General features: G+C 36.2%; 3 protein-coding genes across 9 annotated transcripts in view; 1 reads left to right on the top strand and 2 right to left on the bottom strand.

The window, feature by feature from the left end:
- The window catches only part of LOC120330887 (uncharacterized), a 394,767-nt gene that overhangs the window by 338,254 nt on the left and 34,473 nt on the right, over positions 1–22,040 (top strand). The window lies entirely within an intron of this gene.
- LOC120332007 (deoxyribose-phosphate aldolase-like) overlaps positions 1–22,040 on the bottom strand; it is a 77,831-nt gene that overhangs the window by 20,240 nt on the left and 35,551 nt on the right. The window lies entirely within an intron of this gene.
- On the bottom strand, positions 9,880–20,246 carry LOC120334595 (uncharacterized). 3 transcript variants are annotated; one of them, XM_078113712.1, is made up of 7 exons: positions 19,932–20,239; positions 18,618–18,757; positions 17,821–17,951; positions 17,129–17,245; positions 16,581–16,733; positions 12,627–12,747; positions 9,880–11,046 (listed from the first exon to the last, which is right to left on the bottom strand). In XM_078113712.1, the coding sequence occupies exons 1-7, from the start codon at positions 20,111–20,113 to the stop codon at positions 10,727–10,729; spliced, it is 1,164 nt and encodes a 387-aa protein (XP_077969838.1). In that variant the 5' UTR covers positions 20,114–20,239; the 3' UTR covers positions 9,880–10,726. The 3 variants fall into 3 exon arrangements, with proteins under 3 accessions (XP_077969838.1, XP_077969839.1, XP_077969840.1); XM_078113713.1 differs by lacking the exon at positions 9,880–11,046 and adding an exon at positions 11,435–11,610 and having other exon boundaries at positions 19,932–20,241; XM_078113714.1 differs by lacking the exons at positions 9,880–11,046; positions 12,627–12,747 and adding an exon at positions 13,838–15,827 and having other exon boundaries at positions 19,932–20,246.

Here is a 22,040-nt window from a genome sequence, read left to right on the forward strand (position 1 = left end):
GTCAATTCATTTTTCAGGGGGGAAATGTTCTTGCAAGCAAGCACGCGCACTCGCTCAGAAATGAATATGGATGATCTTTGTGTTACGTTACGGGCGAGCACTAAAGTACCAATTATAGTGTAGGATTGCGAGTTGGTTATTACAGAATTCAAATATTCAGACTTCATTTCTAGAAAATACCTGCACGGCATTCAACCAAAAAAATAAAAATGGCTGCCTGGTTCTTACCATTGTAATTTTTTTACAAAACATCAACACGTCGCTCAAGAGGGATTTAAAGTAATCCAATTTTATATCAGTAGCTAGTGACTTGTTTACCATACCAAGCAATTTATTGTCAGAAACCAACCAATTGTAGATTGTCATGCTGTGTGACACAAAGGTATTCCAAAATATATTAAACGTTTGGCGTCTGAAATTCGCTTTTCCGTGGACTGAAGCGAATTATGTTTTAATGACACTTTGTTGCTTTGAGCCTTTCAAAAATGCATGTTTCACTATATTTTATCGGCTATCGGTTATTTCATTTAAAATGTACTCCTATAGTGTGTGTACCAGGTTAGGGTTAGGCCATAATTTTATTCCGATTTTTCCTATTTTAGTTATATTACTAGTTTGGGGACTGTCTGTGTTAATAAGCAAGTGAATATAGCCCCTTCCCATAGACTTCAATTTCTTTCAATACACCATTTGATGTAAAATGGATACATATCATATATGATACTCATTAGTAACATTCTAACCGTAAAGAAAAGATTAAAAACGGTAAACGAGTAGATTTTTTAATGCGTGATAAGGGCGCAAGATTAAAAAAGTGATATATAATATATATGTAAAACATTATTTAGTAGACTACCGCTACTTGTATGGTTTTGTTAGATGATTAGGTCTTTTCGGCGAACCTTACTCTGGACAAGCACAACTGTTATTTATAAGCGATGTCGCTGTTGTGCCATCTAATACGCCATAGTCATTGTGGCATCTCGTCATTTATGTTGTTCTTACTTTGTATGATTGTCTCAAGTACACGTTTTAATACTCAATATTTATTACCGCATCTCGTTGTTTATTTTTAAACTTTTTTTTTGTATGATCGAGTCTAATTAAGCTACGGTAATATTCCATGTTCATTGTGGCATACGTAGTTTATTTCGTATTCTTTTTGTTAGTCTTGTTTTTAATGATTGTGTTTAAATGAGTGAATGTTTTAATATTGTGTTATTCCTTTGCTATATTTGCTGCTCCAATTCAGCTGCAAGGTACCGTGACTATATGACTCTTTTAGTATTTCGCAACCTCGTCAACTGCAAAAAGCCGATATTTGTTTTTGTAATTTGTTACATGCCTTTTATTTATTACATATCGTGTATTGGTTTTGCACGACGAAATATCTGAATCTATTCAAGACAAATTTATCACCACGACAACAGCCTAAAGCCACCGAACAACGCGTTCTTAAGTATGAATACTCTTAATGTAAACTCACTTCGACACCTGATTTATGGCGAGAATTATTTGTATCGATGACCCTGTTGACTTGGAGTATCCATCGATGTTGTTTCAGTTTGTTATTTTTATGAGAACTACTTCCCTTTATGTGGTCAATGCAAAGATAGTCAACTCTTATTCAGAGTACTCTTGACGCGATATGTTATTTTGAGAGTGTCGGTAAGGTATATGCACGGTGCTGCACCTCTTGTATTTCCTATTAATCTATTACTAAATATGCATATAGATTTCGTCAAGTTTCAGACGGTCTTTGTTACTGAAATGAAACGTTTAAAATCGCCTATGTTACGAAATACTGATTGGCAAGGCAGAATAGCTATTGAGTTTGACATGCTCACTCCTAGCAGGACTAGATTAGCCCGTCAAATTAGCTCGTGTTCAGAGCAACAATGAAAAGGCGATAGCGCAGAAATTTTTCTGGTTGGTGTTGGTCAGACATCGGCCCGGTTAAAATGAAGTCTTCATGCCGACGGATAATATATTTTGTAGTTCATCGTTTTCTATATTTTAAATGACACGTATACGGCACCAAAGCTTGTGCTTAGAGTGCTTACAGCCTTTGAATGACAGGATCCGGTAGCGTGTATGACCCAATATCTAAACGACCATTCATTGAATCACGGTGCACTTATACATTGGCCTAAGCAGAATAAAGCGTGCCTTTTGTCTCTGTAAAGCGCAATGTTGAGTAGTGTTATAAGTGTATATATCTCTGTAAGTAGCTATAGGAAACATGTATTTTATCAACTCATCTGCGGAATATTTTTGACGTTTTGTACCGGGTAATCATTGTGGATTACGTTGAGGCTTTAGGTTTGCTGAAGAGTTCAGAAACAAGATGGATTTGATTTTGAGTTTGGTCAAAAGATACCAGTGTTCAATGGATTGCATTATATTCCGATAAACGTACTACTTTGCAATGTGGCTAATCTATGAAAATCCAGCTGCAAAAACCTCTTAGTTTTTGCTATATAAACAATCGAAATAAAAGGAAAGGGTGAATTTTTATGCAGATAATCAGTTTGGCGCTGAATCATTGTAAACAAAAAGCCCAGGAATAAACGAATATTCACATCATACAGAGTCCAATAAAGTTACTACTTTGCAATAGCGCAATTCTATGTAAACTCAGTTGTAAAGTATCATAAATGTACAATAAGTGCAGAATTAAAAGTCGAGTTGAGCCTGGGCACGCTCGTTGCATTGAATGAGACCAAAGCTAGTATCAGTTTTTATTTGTTAAATGAACTCTACCATGCACTATGTAGCCAACATGCAGGATTATTAGTAAATTGCTACCAAAATAAGAACGACTGAAAAATGGGTTGCTCAACAAACCTATATTTATCATTACCAAAGATTTATTGAAGTGTACTAGGGCAGGGCTACTCAACTATTTTCACCAAAGGTCCGTTTAAAAAACTTCAAAATTACTGGGGTCCGGACATTACACAGAAAATTTATTTCATTGAATAGACGAAACTTCGAATGCAATATTAAATTAAATACAAGAGCAATGAATGGCTCACAAATATGAACACAAATCGGCATATCGGTAGCTGTGTATTTAAATCGTATCAAAGTCATCTAAAACTTTGAAACGATGCTTATATTGCAAAATTATACAAGCAGACGCGGTCCAAATTGAATGATCGAAAGGTCCGGATTCGGACCGCGGTCCGCCAGTTGAGTAGCCCTGTACTAGGGTATTGTGTACTGAACTGCGCATCTTTTCTCCTTGTTTATTTTCTACTTATCCAAGTTTGTAAGTTACCTTTAAGCGTAATTAGGACAATTTTGGCTAAATAAATATATGGCTATAAAAGGAAAAGTTGCTCTTCTGAGATAATCAGTTTGGCGCTAAATCACAATAAACGAAAAGCCCAGAAATGAACGAATGTTCACAACACACAAAGTTGGAATGTCCAGTAATATATCCCTATCTAATTCAAGTTCTGTGATACGCGCTCTTATTTTTTTCTTGAATTTGAATTTGTGTTTTACAGAATGAGCCCCAAATAACAGAACCTATTAATTCCTTATTTACTTCTACCACCAAAATGCAAAAAATAATTTTGTTTCCGCTCGAACTTCTTTCTGTATGTGTATGGGTATACCCATAAGTTTCAGTAATCTATGTATTCTATTAGGAACGAATAAGAAATTTGTGGGTTGCATTTATGGGGAGCCCGCTGTATTTTATCGTTTCGACAAAAAGGATATTGCCTCCAGTATGATATTTTAGAATTGATCTTTCCCACAAGTGCTGGTAAGCATACTTTGGCGCAACGATAAATATAAAATAAAAGTACTTTTTTGGCACTACCGAATTATGTGTACGTGGTTAGGGTTCGGCCATAATTTTATTCCGACTTTCCTTATTTTAGTTCTATTACGAGTTCGGGGATTGTTTGTGTTAGCCAAGTGAATATACCCCCTGTCCATAGACTGCCCATTAGTTACCTCCATATTGTTCACATACTTCTGGAGCGCCCTTTTTGTTTATTTATCTCGGTATTTCGGCTCCCCATAGTACATGTAATATGTTATCGTTTTATTTGTGCGATGAAAGTTGTAAGAATAAGCCCAAATCGTAAAAGTAAGGACGGAAGCATGTTAGTGGAATAACACAAAAAGAGATTTTCACAGACAATGAACATTTCCTATGTACGAGTCGTTACTAAAGACTCCAGCATAGACGGAATACCGCGTAAAATCATTTTCATTGTTTGTGCGTAGACTAATTATTCGTTGACAATTTGAATTCATTTAGGTTAAATGAGGCGCGGATGTAAACAGTGAAAGGCGAGATACAATTTCCTTGTTTGAAACTAATTAAATCTTAAGACATACTATTGAAAATTCTGTTGTGAATCAATGGAATTTTAATAATTTCAAGGTACTTTTCCTGAACACAATCGCGTTATAACGATGTTTAGCTTATTGAACCAGGAATATGTACATATAAATATACACAGATACAGACAGGGATACAGGATGCTTAAATGAGAGTTAGCGTAAGTGATATTCATTTATAATGTTGAAAAATACATCAGAACTAAATTAACTAATTTGCCATCAATATGCATTATCGCATATAATATGTATTATCTTGGTGTGGGGAGCAAACCCGTGCTAAATAACATTCTGTGTGCGATAATAAACTATTCCAATTTTGAATTCGTACCGATGGAGGTCGAAAGTGTAAATAACACAAAATTACGATATACGAGTAAACGATCGCCACACACCAATTGTTATTTTCAAGCCAATGATCAAACGGCCAAACACCGATTTTGATTAAAGAAGTGAAATATATATTTATGACGTTTTTTAATAAACGTTCCCATATCGTTCTGAAAAACGATTATTCATATCCATAAATTTTGAAGCAACGGAGTCGAAACTGTTGTCAATTTTTGTTCATTTGATAAAAAATTTCATATGTCGGAGTTGAGAGTTTAATTTTTTCAATGAATGGATCTTTGTTATTATAATCGAGAGTATGGGATTAGAAAAAACATTCCCTAAATTTATTAATAAGAATGATTTTTTGAAAAGAGTAATATTACGATAGCGCTGCTGGTTAGATGAGTCGGCGACAGATTTTAAAATGTGAAAATAACAAACAGAATTCCGATTTTTTATTTTTAATTCCCAAAACTGATGCAGTTCAATGCAAATTCAACGCTCCAAAATCGCAGTTGTAATGATCGCCAAGGAAGCCATATTAAGGTAATTTCGTCAATAACAACATTTATTAGGATTGAAGTTAGCGAGCATTTTTTTTCAAGGACAACGGTTACTACTTAACGACTCGGAATTTTGATTTTCTTGACGGCTACGAAACAAATATTGAAACTCGCGCTGCGCATTATGTTCATTCAGATTTTAGAATAAATAAAGGCATCATAAATTAGCTTTAGTAGCCCCGCGACAGGTGAAATAACGTCATCTAAACGCTTTTTCAGATGCCGTAAATCGCAAACATTTCGCATGTCCATAGCTCACATTATGCACAGTTACCGACGTAAACGATCCGGTACGCACTGAAGATGAAAATTACTGTTGATTTTGCGATTACACGAGTCCTTTTAAAATTACCGGCAGGATTTTATTACGCATCAAGATGAAATAAAATCCAACTATTCTAATAAAACTCCAATTCTACCTGAATAAAGTTGTATTTCTTGGGATTGTTGGGGTAAAAGCGGTATGAATTAAAGTATAGTCGCGTGCTCTTAATTCTAATGGCATGGCATTTTATTACCGGCCGTGGATACGAATTTTTCCCCCACAGAATATTAATGTCAGTTGGAAGCCAGCTCTTTTTAACAAGTGTTGTGATTGTGGTGTCGGTTCTAGAGTCCGATGCGAAAGAATTTCAAAGCTGTGGTGTGGGAATTTCGACGAAAAATTTGAAGAAACTAGCACAGCATGCTCACTAATGCAGTGTTATTCAACACGGTACACAGAAAACAAATGATATACAAGGGTTTACGAGCTATGGTCTGGGTCTAATATACTCTACACTACAGTCAGTTTTGTGTTTTGAAACAGATGCAGTTCACGTTCGACATTGGAATTCCTAAGTACAGTGTTTGTTTTTTCAAGAATTATGCGAGTTAAATAATATGGGCGAGTAGAAACCCATACCACGCGAAAAAATAATTAGTAGCGGAGAGATATACAGGAAAAGCTAAGGCAAAGTTATTAGCAAATTTCTGAACTCAAGCTATTGTTAAAAATCAACGTGAATTTTACGATTTATGTTAATTCATCACGCATAATATCTTGTGACTAAAGTAAAACATCGATAATTAGGCTTATTTCATGGATTGGCTGTGCTGTGGGAACGCGTTATTACTGCTATCCTGGGTGGAAAATACTTAAAGGATAAATCCGTAAACCAAAATTCCAACTGCCAATGGTTACGTTCGTCAATTTAACCCTTTCTCGTGTATTATGCCGACTTATCTCTGCTCGTAAATCAACCTTCCTAACGCAAAGTGAAAAATCATGTTTTTAACGACACGGGATTTGGATTTTCTTGATGGCTACAGATTACAGAACAAATATTGAAACTCGCGCTGCGCATTACGTTCATTTAGAACGATATAATGAACACTAAACATATGCAATAACAACATCATAAACTTAGTTAGGTATTCCCGCGGCAGCAAAAAATGCGATATAAACGCTATTTTAGATACAGTAAATCGCGAACATTTCGATTGCCCACAGCTCACATTATGCTCAGTTACCGACGAAAACGATACCGTACGCACTGAAGATGAAAAATACTGTTGATTTCGCGCTTATACGAGACCTGTTAAAATTACGGGCAGGATTTTATTACGCATCATGATTCAACTATTCTAATATAACTTCACATCTACCTGAATAAAGTTGTATTTCTTCGGATTGTTGGGGTAAAAGCGGTATGAAACTAAAGTATAGTCGCGTGATTACAATTCTGATGACATAGCATTTTATTACTGGTCGTGGATTGTAAATTTTCCGCCACAGAAAAATCAATATCAGCTGGAAGCCAGCTCTTTTATTAACAAGTGTTGTGATTCTGGTGTCGGTTTTAGAGTCCAAAGCAAATAATTTTTAGAGCTATGGTATGGGGATTTCGACGAAATATGGAAGAAACTACGACAGATTGCTCACTAATGAAGTGTTATTCACCCGGGTACACAAAATACGAATGATATACGAGGGTTTACACCTATAGTCTGTGTTGAATATACATACTCTACACCAGTGGTTCCCAAACTTTTTTCCTAGCGTCCCCAATTTTAATAAAAGACTACCGATACTCGCGACCCCGAAACCAGAAATGTTCAGCAACTTCAAAAATCAGTATATTCAATCTAATTATTTCAATGGGAACAATGTGCCTGTATATCGGCTTCAAATGGACGTGGGCGGTGAACATTAGCCCAAAAATATATGAGCGAGTCCGGCAATGCGCAGGAATAACGTGGAATCCTCAGAAGATTTGATAATACACGAAATCGCACAAAATCCACGCTGTTGAAATCTCTGAGATTAGAATTACGAAGATTCTTTGGCGAAACATAGACAAACTTGATGAAACGTGGAAGATTGTATGGAAGCGTGCGATACTTCGGAAATAGTAAGATTGCTTCTAAATATATATAAGTTTAAAATCTTATTTGTTATATTCCAACAGTGTCTTTTTTATTTTCAGTTCAATGTTAACATGTGACAGATTGCTCCATTAATAATTCAGAAGTAAAACAGAGCATGCAGGTAAAATAAGAAAAACCGAGTGCGAGCCACATCTTATTAGGTGCCTTTTATTATGCTAGAATTATTGTTGTTTGCGTTTGACTGTTTGGAAGGCTTCGGAATGTATAAAACGTCCAAATACGATAATATTGCAAAAAAAATGTTCACTTTTATGCGAGGCGATGTGGACAAAAACACGTAGCCCACTCGTAGATTTTAGACACGTGTGCAAATTAACAGAGCGCTTTTGCAACTGATCGAAACCCAAAGTGATTTGTTACTCGGCCAAGACACCACCTGGCAAACTATACCATACTTGTCAAACACCCAAGTGAGTGCCAATTCCCATGTAAAGCAACTTTTCTTAGTATAACCAAGCGCCTACACTGGTACAAAATAACAAACCGACATTATTTCTCGACGCCTGGAAAAAACTGTTTCTCGGACCCGCGCGCGGGATCTCTGGTTACTCATGAATTAAAAGATAGAACTAAGGTCAACTACTCATTCGGATGTAAAATGATCAAAAAAGCTTTAAAATGAAAAAAAAACTAATGACGAACACGCGAAAAAATAATAAGTAGCGGAGACATATACAGGAAATCTATGGCAACGAATACAATTAAAGACATCGAATACAATTAAAGAATAAATTCGCAAACCAAAATTCCGACTGCCAATGGTTAAGTTCGTCAATTTGACCCTTTCTCGTATATTATGCCGACTTATCTCCGCTCTTAAATCAACCTTCTTAACATGTTTTTAACGACACGGGATTTCGATGTTACTACGAAATAAATATTGAAACTCGCGCTGTGCATTACGTTTATTTAGGTTTCGGAACGATATAATGAACACTAAACATAATAAATAATAACATCATCAATTTAGTTTTAGTAGTCTCACGGCAGATAAAGATGAGATCTAAAAGCTATTTCAGATATGGTAAATCGCAAACATTTCGCATGTCCACAGCCCGCTTCATGCTCAGTCACCGACGAAAACGGTACGCACGCACTATAGATGAGAAATACTGTTGATTTCGCGCTTATACGAGCGCTGTTGAAATGAATTTAATAGGCATCATGATGAAATAAAATCCAACCATCCTAATATAACTTCGATTCTACCTGAATAAAATTGTATTCTTTGGGATTGTTGGGGTATAAGCGGTATAAATTGAAGTATAGTCGAGTGCTTACAATTCTGATGAAATGGCATTTTATTACCGGTCGTAGATTGTAAATTTTTTTTAACAAGTGCTATGATTGTGGTGTCGGTTTTAGAGTCCAATGCAAAAGAATTTCAGAGCTGTGGCATGTGAATTTCGACGAAAAATTGAAAGAAACTAGAACAGATTGCTCACTAATGTAGTGTTATTCACCTTGGTACACAGAAAACGATTGGTATACGAAAGTTTACAGCTATGGTATGGGTCGAATATACTCTTCACCAGATCTATTTAAAGTATTCAAAACCGAGGATTATCTGTCAAAGAATGAAACTCACAGCGTGATCAGTTTACATTACAACTACCGGTTGATTCACTTAATTCGTTCAACATACTTGTTCGTGTGTTTGGAATAACCATCTTACAACAGTACCAGACTCGTCATATTATACCTGAAATTCTTCATCTTTCGGTCAGTCAAAACAGGTTTCATTTGGTAACTAAAAAAGGCCGCCTGGATTTTAAAATATAAATTTGTTCAAAGTTGCAGAGATATTTGCATGTAATGACGAACTTTGGAACTATTTCGAGAATTATTGTTTCAAGTACCACTCCAACAATGTATGACTAAACGAGATTTAACGCACGTCTCAATGCAGGATAGTATCGGTACGGCACATAACATTTATTGTCCGGTTCTTCTGCTCTTAATTCATCTTATAGCAGGGGTCTCAAACTCGCGGCCTGGGGGCCATCTGCGCCCCGCGGGACGATAGTTTGTGGCCCCCGCCTTAGTATGAAAGCTTAATGTTAGTGCGTTACTTAGCTCATTTCGCATGATTGGCGATGAATATATTTAATATAAGTTTTGTTAACGTTACAATCACTAATAACAGTATTATTATCATCGGTTATTTTTCAATTTAGTCTCTCTCGTCTCAATTTGGTCGTTTATGTTTTCAACTTGTTTTGTGTTTCCTTAAACTACGGTAAGCTTCCATTGTGGACAACCTGATGCGGCCCGGATCCACCCAGACTCTGCCTCCAGTGGCCCTGGGTAAATTTATTTTGAGAGCCATGTCTTATAAATATAACATCAGATTCAAAATGATTTTGCCTAAAATAAATTCGTCTTAGATTCTCCATCTTCAATATCAAAGGGTTTTCTTTCGAAAATTGCAGCCGGGCTTTTGAAATATAGATAATTAACTGATATAGAAGAGAGTATGTATCGGATGCTGCTGATACCTTGATTTAGACCAGAGGTTGGAAAGGTATTTGAACCACAGCCAAAAATTTTGCCCATCCAGACTGGTGGCCATGCAAGTGTGACGTAAAAAGTTACATTTTATAAATAATATTTACAGTGTTATAGAAGGAAAAGTCGAAAACAATAAGTCACGTGTTAAAACTAAATTTAATCTCAATCAATTCCTTGATCAATTTTTTAGCTGAAACATCCAAATCCGGTTTTACCTTGGTTGTGGTAGCATCGGGCGGGCCAGATTTAAGTACACAACGTGCCGGTTTTGGCCCGTGGGCCGTAGTTTGCCCATGCCAGATTTTAGACTCTACAAGACAACTTATACAAATCCCGTGAATTCCAAACATGAGCCACAAGTTATATTTGAATATCCAAATCACATTTGCCTCTTAATATAACAGCAAACATCGGCCTCAGCGCTGCTATGTCGATCACTTTGGTTTAAATTGCATTCTAAAAGTCTATAAATTATTATTTCATCATAAAATATCAACTAATCTCACACACTAAGAATCGAGATGTTACGATCTTCCCCTAAAACTGCCTCTCTTAGGTTCAGGCACAAAGTTTTTGGGGTTCCTAATTGGCACGTTATAAAACAAGGGTGCTGCTGTAGCAGGTCTACAAATCAACACTCCTTTGCCCTTTTCTGGGCCAGTTTTTACGAGCCCTTTTCTTTTTTGGTCTGCAGTTTTTGGTCTTTGTCGAATTGTTGCATGTTTTTCTGCTATCATCATTTTGTGCTGGCGACGTACTGATTCTTTGGTGTCTTTGTCTGCTAGTGGGCCAATCCACGGAGCTGGATTACGATAAGAAGGTGTGGGATACTCACTCACTGTACCTGTAATAAATATACATATATTTACGAGGTTGTGTTCTCTACTAATATTATTAGAGGAGAGCCATGGGCCATAACATAGATTTTTCAATCTTTTTGGTGTAGCAGAATACCAGAGGCTTAGGAACCCCATGAAATTGATTACAGCTCAGGTAAAGCCTTTGCAACGCAAAGAATTAAAATTACTTGCATGTACCAGATTTTAAACTAAATTAAAAATCTGTTTCGAGAGCCTCACACCATGAAAGACCAGCCGCGGGCCACAAGATTTTTCCTTTCAGGTCACATTTGGCCCGCATGTTGCACACTCCGGATGTAAAATATGTCAATCTAAAAAATGTGAAATGGCAATCTCACACCTGTAGGTCTTTAATGGAACACAAGCAAAACACAAATTTTATATGGATATATTGTACCAGCGTATGTGTTCATATTTAAATAACATATGACTCTCAAACAAGACGGTAGGATTGTCGAACTAATACAGACTATCGAATTGGAATGGAAACTTGTGGAACCCATCGTCTGTACTGGTAAAATCCCAGCATATCCGTGGAAATCGCTGACCTAAACGGTTAAAAAATAGGTTGAACATACATTCAGTTCGGTTTTGCATCACATCCCAATGTGCTTCTAATTCAATCTGCCGTTATCAGGGGTGTAGCTTAGAGGGAATGTTTCGAGGGTCAGATCCCCCTCCCTTTTTTTGAAATGTTAAAAAAAGAAACATTTTTCTGTATCACACAGCATTGTTTCAGAGCTTGAAACACTTTTTAGATCCTCAACACACTTAAAAAAACACAATTTCCTGCCTCTGTTCGCACCCGCTAGCTTTTATGGTCCAACTTGGCAAATTCCAGAAACCCTTTTTGAAATTTCCTGGGTTCGATTTTGACTCAGAAAGTTGGAAATAACGAAATACAAACAGCCCAGTACTGGAGTGTACTGCTACTATTTTACTTGCAAATCCCAGAATCAGTGGGACACACCCGAATCATACTCTCAAATTATTAGATAACTGACTTCACAACAAATGTATCCCCATACTACAGAGTAAAATATTTTGTCAATTAGAGAAATATTCTTTCGACTTTGTGAGCCTGTTACTGACTTTTCCATTTTGAAAATTCCCGTCTACGTCCCTGGTTGTTATCATATTACCCCAGCATGTCACGACTGGTCAAAGGTTTTATAAAAAAGCACTGCTATAAAGTGACTTGAACCTTTGATTCTGACTCGGAAAAGTTTGAAATAAGAAATACAACGAGCTAACTTCACAGACCTTGCAGCCATGACTGCAGAATTGAAATTTACTGCTAAAAGTCAGACTTTCAAATCCACATAATCAGTCGGACTTTTCCAGAGTCTTAGCTAAAAATTTGTTGGTTTGTTAGGTCAAAGTTTTCACTTTGAAGTAATGGAAAGATACATTTGCCGTGGAGTCATTTTTCAAATAAATTGGGAGCATGAGAAATATTCTGTGGACTTTGTTAGTCTGTTACGACTTTTTCATTTCAATCAAGCAATCTTACTACCAACCACCATCAATAATTGAAGTAAAAAAAAGTTCAAACATTTAAAACCTTGTCTTGGAGAAGCACATTGTTTTTCATTGACTTTTTTCAGCCATTTCTGAAAGCATTCTTCATTTTTCCTTCTTCTTTCATCCTCTTTCTGTTTCTCTTCAAGTTTTTTTCTCCTTTCCTTTAAAACAAATAACATCTACAAATTCTTTCAATGTTACCCGCAAAGCAAAGAGGTTGATTTTCAAAGAAAAAGCAAGTTGGTCACATTTAGAGCTCGACCGATATATCGGCCAACCGATATATCGGGCCGATATTGCGTGTTTGCCGATATATCATATCGGCCCAACCGGCCGATATATATCAGCGTTAGTCGCTTTTCCACGTTCTAAAAAATGAGTATTTTTCCCCGGAAAATATCTGCGGCCGAGCGTTTTCCTTTTTTACGCTTCTCTCATTTTGCCTTTCAATGAACAGAGAGTTCTCTTCTATATTTCTCCCTTCGTGCGGCGCAAAATCCTCGCCTTCGAATATCTTGCGTCCCCACTAGGCTTGCACGTAATCGACAAAAATCAATTCCGTAATAACGGAAAAATTGATTACGTAATGACCCCGTAATTGCGATATTTTTTCACACGTTTAAACCTATCATAAAAATCATTCGAATCCACTTCTTTTCCGAATGGGACATCGAAGTTTGGTTTTCATATTACCGACAGTACTACACGCCGGCGACAGATGTTAAAGACAAATACCAAGGAGTGAATTCAAATTAAATTTATTCTGATTTTTATCTTGTTTAATTGTGTTTGCTTTGATTTTCCACTATCACGTTCGCAAATGAACCGTCCCAATTTTATGCGATCAATTTTATCATTACCGATAATGGTATACGGATATTTATGAAACGATAGTTGCCTTTTTTAAAACCGACTTTCGTATTGAATAAAAATTTCGGGTTTCTAAGTTATTAATCAACGACAAGCGTATTTTCTCATTTGATTATACCTGCGCTTGCCTCGCGACGAAGACTTGTTATTGCTCCGTTTTTTTACATTATCCGACTTTGCTACCTAGTTAGCATTTTATAATAATTATTGATGCTGAATTATTGACGATATTCCGATTACCAAGCTCCATTTTATATCAAATCATTTCGCGGCCTAAATGTTATAACATTATTTGCGATAAATTTAAATCAAATAATAATTATTTAGCCAGCGATAAATTCGTACCCGTAACTTGTTGTAAATTAATGATAATAAATTCTATTTTGTTTTTTAATGCGCTGTGATTTGTATTAATAAAAGTGATTGAGTCGGGAAAAGAAAGTAGCCTAGCCTCCTCTCCTTTTGAGCGCTTATAGCGGCGGTAAAATTCGTTTCATGTCTGTTTCACGGAGAGAAAGAAAAATACGCCTTCCGGAATTACAATCAACTATCACACATCTTATTTATCATTATCAGCGCCGAAGAAAAAAGATACCAAATCGTGAAGACAAAAAAGTCTGTCGGTGATAACGCTTATAATAATATCGTTTTGACCGTGAAACCAAATGCTCAAACGGGGTGGCAACGCGTCATGCCGGCTCAAAACGGCTGCGAATGCCGGAACTCTAACTTCTTCTACTTGTTCAACTTAGATTTTTTACAATCGACGGAATTGACTGCTCGGAAGGAGCACGTTTCAAACGCGAAAGCGCTCGACCAATAATTACGACTTTACGTAATTTGTAACTTCCCTTCCGTAACTCCAAACAATTCCGTAAATCCGTAAATTACGTGCAAGCCTACTCCCACCGACTACTGTATGGATCAAAATGGACTTCTATAAGCTTTATGTATGTTCTTATTATTTGCTGCGAAACTTTTATTAATGATGCAAGCACTGTGTAGGACTGCTTTATTTTTCAACATAAACTTTTGATTGACTGAAACTGAATGTTTCTTTCTATTTGTATTTACTGCGGGTTCGAGTTGTAGATATCGGTATGTCAATATCGGTTATCGGTCACTAGTTGGCCGATATATCGTTATCGGTATCGGTGCCAAAAAGTGATATCGGTCGAGCTCTAGTTCACATTATTATTTCTTTGTAACAAATTTTAATAAACATTTTTGAAATTTTAACACTTGCTTTTTTATCTTAAAAATCTGAAAAAACATTGATTACAAGTTTAAGTAATTGCAAATCATTTTTGCAGTATATGGGACAGTAAAACAATATGATTGATGATTTTTTAAGAAACACCTGGAGTCAGAATATATATTGTCAAACTTCAGTATCTCCTCGAAAGCCATCCTGAAATCATTTTTTTAAAATCCATTTATTCATACGTCTTGGCAGATTGCAATTTTAAGACAGGAGCAGGCTATAAGCTACCACAGTTAAAACCAAAGTAGCAATGTCACATTTTTCAGAAATGGACTGTTTTTGATATTGTGTCATTATGGACCAGGGAGCATTATTTGATCTTGGTTTCAAAGCTTAATCAGTTTTAGTTTTGATTCTAGGTAGAGCCTAATGTCCATTTTTTGGCTGTACAGATACAAATACACAAAAATTTGATTTTAAGAGCAGGTTCTATTTTGTATTGAACTCGCTACTATAATTTCCCACATTTCACAAAGTGTATATATAGGGTGTCCATAAAGTCTTAAAAAATTTTAAAATTACCAAGGAAATTTATCGATATCATATATTGTTTTGGCCCTCACAGATGCATTAAATGAAGTAAAAAAACTTGAACAATTACTGATTGAAAAACAACAAACCTGGTTAAGAATTAAGATATATTGAGAACTGACTATAACAAAATTGAAATTGTAAAGGAACTTTATCGTATGTCAATGTGTAAGCTGCATGACATATGGCACACATAAATCTAATACATAACATTTGAAACACCAAATATGCTGCGACGCACATAACCCATTTGCTGTGGTCGTGAGAACAGGTCTGTTTTATGGGGCAACAGAATAAAAAATTCAAAATAACAGGGAACCAAGGTCATCAGAAAAATATTGCTACCATTGTATATGTGAAGTCGACAGTTTAAGTTGAAATTCGAATATAATCCGCAATGCGCTGAAAACTTATAACAACAATTTTTAATATTATATGTAGCAATAGTTATCATATTAAATTGTCTTGGGGAAACATAGCGAGACTTTATGAATTGAGAGGCTTCAAATATCGATCAAAAACAGGTTTTCTGATTATCATGATATTCCAAGAACAGCTTCGGTTTGAATCCAACCACTATGTAAGAGTAATTAAAATACTTAAGTTGAAGACAGCATTGTGTACACCAGAGATCTGGCCCACTCCTGCCAGTAGAAATTATGAATATAGTTTTTATTGATATAAATTTGCGTTGAAATTTTGATAAAAATAACGAATCATTGGCTAAAATTAAACCATAATTGCCAATGTATTATCTGCGCCTAAAGCTAATGTGCTATTGTTGTGCATTAGTTGTTATGCTAGGTATTTGTAAATAAACTTGTTTTTTATTCATATTGAGATTCGTGTTTATTATGTGTAACTGGCCCACTCAGGAAAGTGTAGACCAGGGGCGAGCAAGGTTTTTGGACTAAAGTTTTCCCATCTAGACTGGCAAGCCATGTAAATGTGACATAAGAGTTACAATTCATGTATTTGTACATAAGCAAAAATGGAAAACGATAAGCCTTGTGCCAAAACTGAATTTAATCGCAATTTCAACGAATTCCTCGAGCTATTTTTTCAGCTTAAACATCAAACTTTGGTGTTTAGTTTGGCTAAGACAAGTTTATTTTTTCCAACCAGTAAAAAACAAAAAACATTCAAAAATATAAAGAAAAATGATATTTACATTACTGGGAAGGGAAGGCGTAGGGAACCAATACCGGTTATCGAGCTGCGACACCCGTATGGCAGCATCAGGTGGGTCAGACTGAATTACATACCGGCCAGACGTGGCCTGTGGGCCGTAGTTTGCGCAGCTGTAGACACTGTTAGTCGAAGACTTACCTTCTCTTTTTGCTCTTTTTCAATTTCATTTCTCTTTTCCACCCATCTCTCGTACGCTTGTTTCGATTTTCTCTCAATTTCTCGTTTTTCTTGTATTTTCATTTCTTCCTTCAACATTTGTTCACGCTTCTCAATTTTCGTCTGCAACTTCATCTGAAAATAGTTAAGTTTGTTAATTTAAATATTTCTTCGTTTAATTTAGTTGCTTTACTACATAGGTGAAAAAAGGGTGCTCTAGAAGTGTATGTACCGATATGGAGGTAACTAATTTTGTTCGATTACTTTATATCAAGTTGTGTAAAGGGACTGAAACCTATGGGCAGGAGGTATATTTACTTGGCTAACACAGACAGTCGTAATAGAACTAAAATAAGGAAAATCGGAATAAAATTATGGCCGAACCCTTATCTGGTACACACACTACGGAAGTACTCTCATTTTTAGAGTCCAATGCATAAAACAGCATATTTGCAGAATTCAGAAAAACATAGCATGTTTGAATCCAACACTAAGTCACTAACTCCGAAGTTTCAACGTTTATAATTCACCTTCAATAACTTTTCTTCACACCACTGCTGATGTTTTAATTCAGCTCTTTTCTTTAAATCTTCCTTTTCCATTCTTTTTCTTTCCTCTCTTTCTTTTTCTTCTTTTTCAACTTGTCTCTATAAACACAAATAATTGCATCGTTAAAGCGAAACCAGCGTTGGATACAAGGATCTACACCTTAAATTATATGTCAAGCCGGTCCAAGCACTCAAGTTATTCTTGGATGCTGCGATTGCCTAGTGCAGTGTTTCCCAACCTTTTAAAGTGCTCCTGGCCCTCTTCCGAAGGCCACCTACGACAATTTATCGTACTTTCTTGCAATAAAGTAACAGTATTTTGGATTCTAGGTGGACACAAGATTTACACTGGTATCGACATGGCCTATTTCAGTTGAATTGTTATGCAAATTAGTGCATGATCAGTTTTGTGGAAACAATACGTAGTGTCGCAAAAAACTAAATCATATTTCACCAGAAAATTTTGAAATGAGATATTTATCCAGACTCAAAATAAGTCTATCAGTAGGTGTTCTAGATCATTTTGTCAAAACAACAAACTTTCCTAGTTTTACAAAGATGACTGACGTCTGGTCAATTACACTGTCACAACCAGCATTCATTTGAATATAACAAACTCCCTCAAACAAGAAACAACGTTAACTGAAAAACCATGGCTTGAATTGCATACATACCTGTATTTTTATGTCTTCTCTCTCCTGTTGTAACTTTTTGATCAACCAATCTTCCCAAACACTCAAATCTTTTTTGTCACCATCTTGTGGCATTTTCATTAATTCAATAGTGTTGTCATGAGAATTACAATCTAAATGATAATCAATTGAGAAATTGAATAGTATGAAATGGATTTCTATATTATATTAGCCTGTGGCATGAAAAAGAAGTGCATTAGCAAACAAGGACCCAATTTTCATGACTCTACTGCAGTAGTTCCCAGCCTGTGGTACGCTGGAGCTTTTCATGTGGTACGCAAGCGACTTTGATTTATTGAAACAATTAAGATTTGAGTTGGCTAACGCTTCATACTGTATGTATTCCCTTAGCAACGCCCATAGTGCTACTGCTACCAATCCTTATCTTTGGAGATCGCCCATGTCCACTACTGCCAACGTAATACAAAACGAGACGGGTATATTTACCCGTTTATACTCCCATAGCGCATTAATTGTGCCATTGTTCTCTGCCATTTGTGGCAATTTATGGAATATTCGAATTAATTTTTTATATGATTGAATGGCAAATCCCAATTTTGACCAAGGAACAGGTCATCAATTAGAAATAAGAATAAAGAAATTCAATGTAACCGTATATTATAAGTAATAAGCATGCTTTAACAAACCCTTATTATCAAATAGTTAGCTGAGCAATAACAAATGATAACTAAATTATAGTATTAGTATGTGGAATTGTATAAATAGAGAACGCATATATCGTTGGCAAGTTTCTCAGGCAAATAACAAAACCATCCTACCCTTCAATGGCGAAGTTCGTCGAATTATTCGTTCCCTTTTCGGTGGAGAAGATGAGGGGCCTGGCGCTGACGACGGGACAAGATTTTTAGGTTTGTCTTGTTGATATCTCGTAGTTGATGCATACTTAGGTGGTGGGATCCTACAGAACAAAGTTGTTGTCATAAGAAACAAATTAAATATAATAACCGTAATACTGGCGCACCATGCATAAAGGTAGAAGTTTCAGAATTCCATTTGAAGTAAATTTGATAATGAGCAATGAGGTAAAATGCATTTCATGTCCAACAGTAAGGCACACTTTTCAATTTCCAAGAATGTCCTGTCATTTGGTTCAATAAAACCAACACTCCATGTGTCTCACAAACTGGGGGTATATGGCACGATGACACGCGCCAAGCTTGTCTTGATAATAATCTAAATTAATCGTGACCGTCGTGTGAGGAGGAATTCAATGATGACGTTTTTAGATTGCACTTCTTTGTAGTTTTTTGCCCAACCTCATTTTACTGTAATTTTACCGATATTGAGGGACAACTAGTCTATGTCCAGATGTCCCCGAAAGGAGAGGTGTTTGTTTGTTCATTGACAATTAGGATTCTCTGAAACGAGACAATGTCTCTTGATCTGTAAAGTGTGCCGTACTGTCCTAAGAGATAACCGCAAATATCTTTTACATCATCTCTAGATATCTCATGGTAATGTGTTTTGAGTAGCAAGTGACTATTACTACAGCACTATATATATAGATATAGTCACACAATTTTTAGGAAATCTATAGTAAGATGCATTATCCAGTTATCCATGACATTACAGCATTAGGTTGACAGACATTGCAGCATTCGGTTGAATTGTAAAGATGTTACTAAACATCACTGGCAGACTGAATACCTAGCTGGTTCAATGTGTATTAAATAACTGTGTAACACAACTTGAATTAAATCATGACAGTAAAGACGTAAAGTGATTGCTGACAATTGAAATCCAAATCATACCGGTACCTGCATACCGGTACGGTACGCCGGGTACGGTACCGGTACCGTACCATACCGGTACCGGTAACGCCAGAAGACCAAAAATTCTGTAAACTGGCTCATTTTATACAATTCAACAATTTATAAAATACTGGTACCATAAATGGAAAAACATACAGCAATGATATACTACTGTACTACCGTATTTGCCTGCTAGAATTGAATCATTCTAATAACAGGAATATGGTATCGGAATATGGGATTTGCAGATTTGTCGGTACCGGTATGTACCCATTATAAAAAATGTGAATCTACAGAACAGAATCGAGAAATATAACTCACTTCGAAGATGCTGTGAATGATGATGACTTGAATGAGTTGGAAGGTGATTTAAAACTTACTGACGATCGAAATTGTGGACTAGATTCGTTGTCAGAACTTTCAAATGAGTCGGAGTACGCACCTTCTCCCCTACGTACTGGAGACAGAAGATCATATGTATCATCTAAATCCTCACGATTCATACTTCAACTATAAATTCCAACTTTTCAGCCGTAGACTGCATTAAAAAAATATTCTGAAGCCGCGACCAGGAAGCGAATCGATTCTTTAAAACGAAAAGTAAATATTATGATGCGCTTCATGAATTGGCTGTAGCGACAATAAATATCCATGGCGGTTGGTCGACTCGGGAAGATAAACTCGGTGGTCGCCACGGAAAAATCATAAATCATAGAAAAATCAACTGAAAAATTTATAGCAACTAATAATGGTGAAATGGACTTATCCAGCCAATGATGTAACTTGATACTCGTACCGGTAATTGTTTATTTTAGGGCTGGGTGGTTTTTTGAACCTACCAGAACCATTTTATTGAGCTTATCGGGTTTCCTCTCCCCCGAGATAAATATGAAAATTACATATACGGGGTGAATACGGAAATTCTCCTCGTCATACAGCCACATCAACTGATATTGTTTTAACAACACTTGTGAATTGTTGACCAATTTATTCAAATTACGTCGCAGTATAGTACACTGACATTTAACATTTTACACTCCCAGCGTCCTAATGTCATTGGTGCGTCAAAATCGGATGCGATTACCGAAGCCAGTTTGGAAGGGGCATTGTGATTGTAGTGGTAGAGAAATGTTTGTCGTGACACATCAATTCTCTGATTTGCGGCAGAAGTTTTTAAATTAAAGGCAATTCAGTCTGATTTCAGTTCAGTTATTTTTGTGCAACATTCAACTAGCTCACTGCCGGGCAATGAACAATTGTCAAACACCCAATTTAACGACGAATGAGAATCGCTTAATGAATATACGTAAACACTGTCGCAGGTAAAAGATATCGGGTCTGAAAAACCTCATGCTCGCCACACACGTAGAATGAAAAATTGATTGGTAAAATGGAAAGACTTCGTCTTTTCACAAATAACTAACGAACATAAATATTGAATTTTTTTCCTATTTTCACGTGTTTTGTTTATGTACGTATAGCAAGTACTTCGTATAAATAAACTATGGTTATCTCGACTGACTATACCTTTTGTTTCGTGACAATGGACTCGGCCTTTGAAACTTTATTCAGCCGACGATATAGCCTACATAGTAGGCCCACAAACATTTTCGCCATAGAGGTGTTCCAAAATCGATATTATTAATTTATGAAAATGCTCGGATTATCATGGAATCTCTTTTGAGGAGCGTTCAATTGTATCTCAAACAGATCAATATAGATAGCGAATATTGATCAAATTAGGGATTCTTTATAGATTTGATTTTTACATTAAGCCAATTCCATTATAGATGGCTGTCGTACTGCTTTAACGTTATTTTTGTGATAGAAGTCGCGAGTAGCTCTGAGATGTCTTTAAGCAGAGACACCTACAATGCTGGTACAGTGTAAAGCAGGATTGGGCAAGGTTTATGAATCGGGAGCCAAAAGTTTTGCTCACCTAGACTGGCGGGCCATGTAAGTGTGACGTAAAAGTTACATTTTATGAACAATATTCACAGTTCTATTTAATGCAAGAGTCTTGCTGCACACTTACAGAAATATATTTCTTCAACGTTTCGTCTGACCAACGACTAACGTCTGACTAAGGTCAGACTTCCTCAGACAAGCATAGTTGTAAAATGATTGCCTGATGAAGTCTGACTTTGGTCAGACGAAACGATACAGAAATATATTTGTGTAAGTGTGCAGCAAGACTTTTGATTTAAATGGAATAGTCATTTTCACTCTTGCTATAGCATTCTTAGTAGTTAGTTTCACCCCAGTTTTGATTGTTGCTTAAACGTTAGACGGCCACAGCAAATGACACAGTAGCTGTTGATTAGCGTTATATTTGGCGTTGCAAAAGTTATGTGTTATATTTATGTAAAGAGCATCATGTTTATGTAGCTTACGTAGTGACATACATATGCATGTTTTGGAATACGGGAA

This window comes from Styela clava, chromosome 6, assembly GCF_964204865.1.
Source record: "Styela clava chromosome 6, kaStyClav1.hap1.2, whole genome shotgun sequence".
Classification (NCBI taxonomy): domain Eukaryota; kingdom Metazoa; phylum Chordata; class Ascidiacea; order Stolidobranchia; family Styelidae; genus Styela; species Styela clava.

Excerpts from the sequence above, each read along its gene's own strand:
- LOC120334595 (XM_078113712.1), bottom strand. The coding sequence starts at position 20,113 with ATGAATCGTGAGGATTTAGATGATACATATGATCTTCTGTCTCCAGTA. Across the intron at positions 18,758-19,931 it reads TCATTCACAGCATCTTCGAA|GATCCCACCACCTAAGTATG; the intron begins GTGAGTTATATT and ends TTTGTTCTGTAG. Across the intron at positions 17,952-18,617 it reads ACGAACTTCGCCATTGAAGG|ATTGTAATTCTCATGACAAC; the intron begins GTAGGATGGTTT and ends ATTATCATTTAG.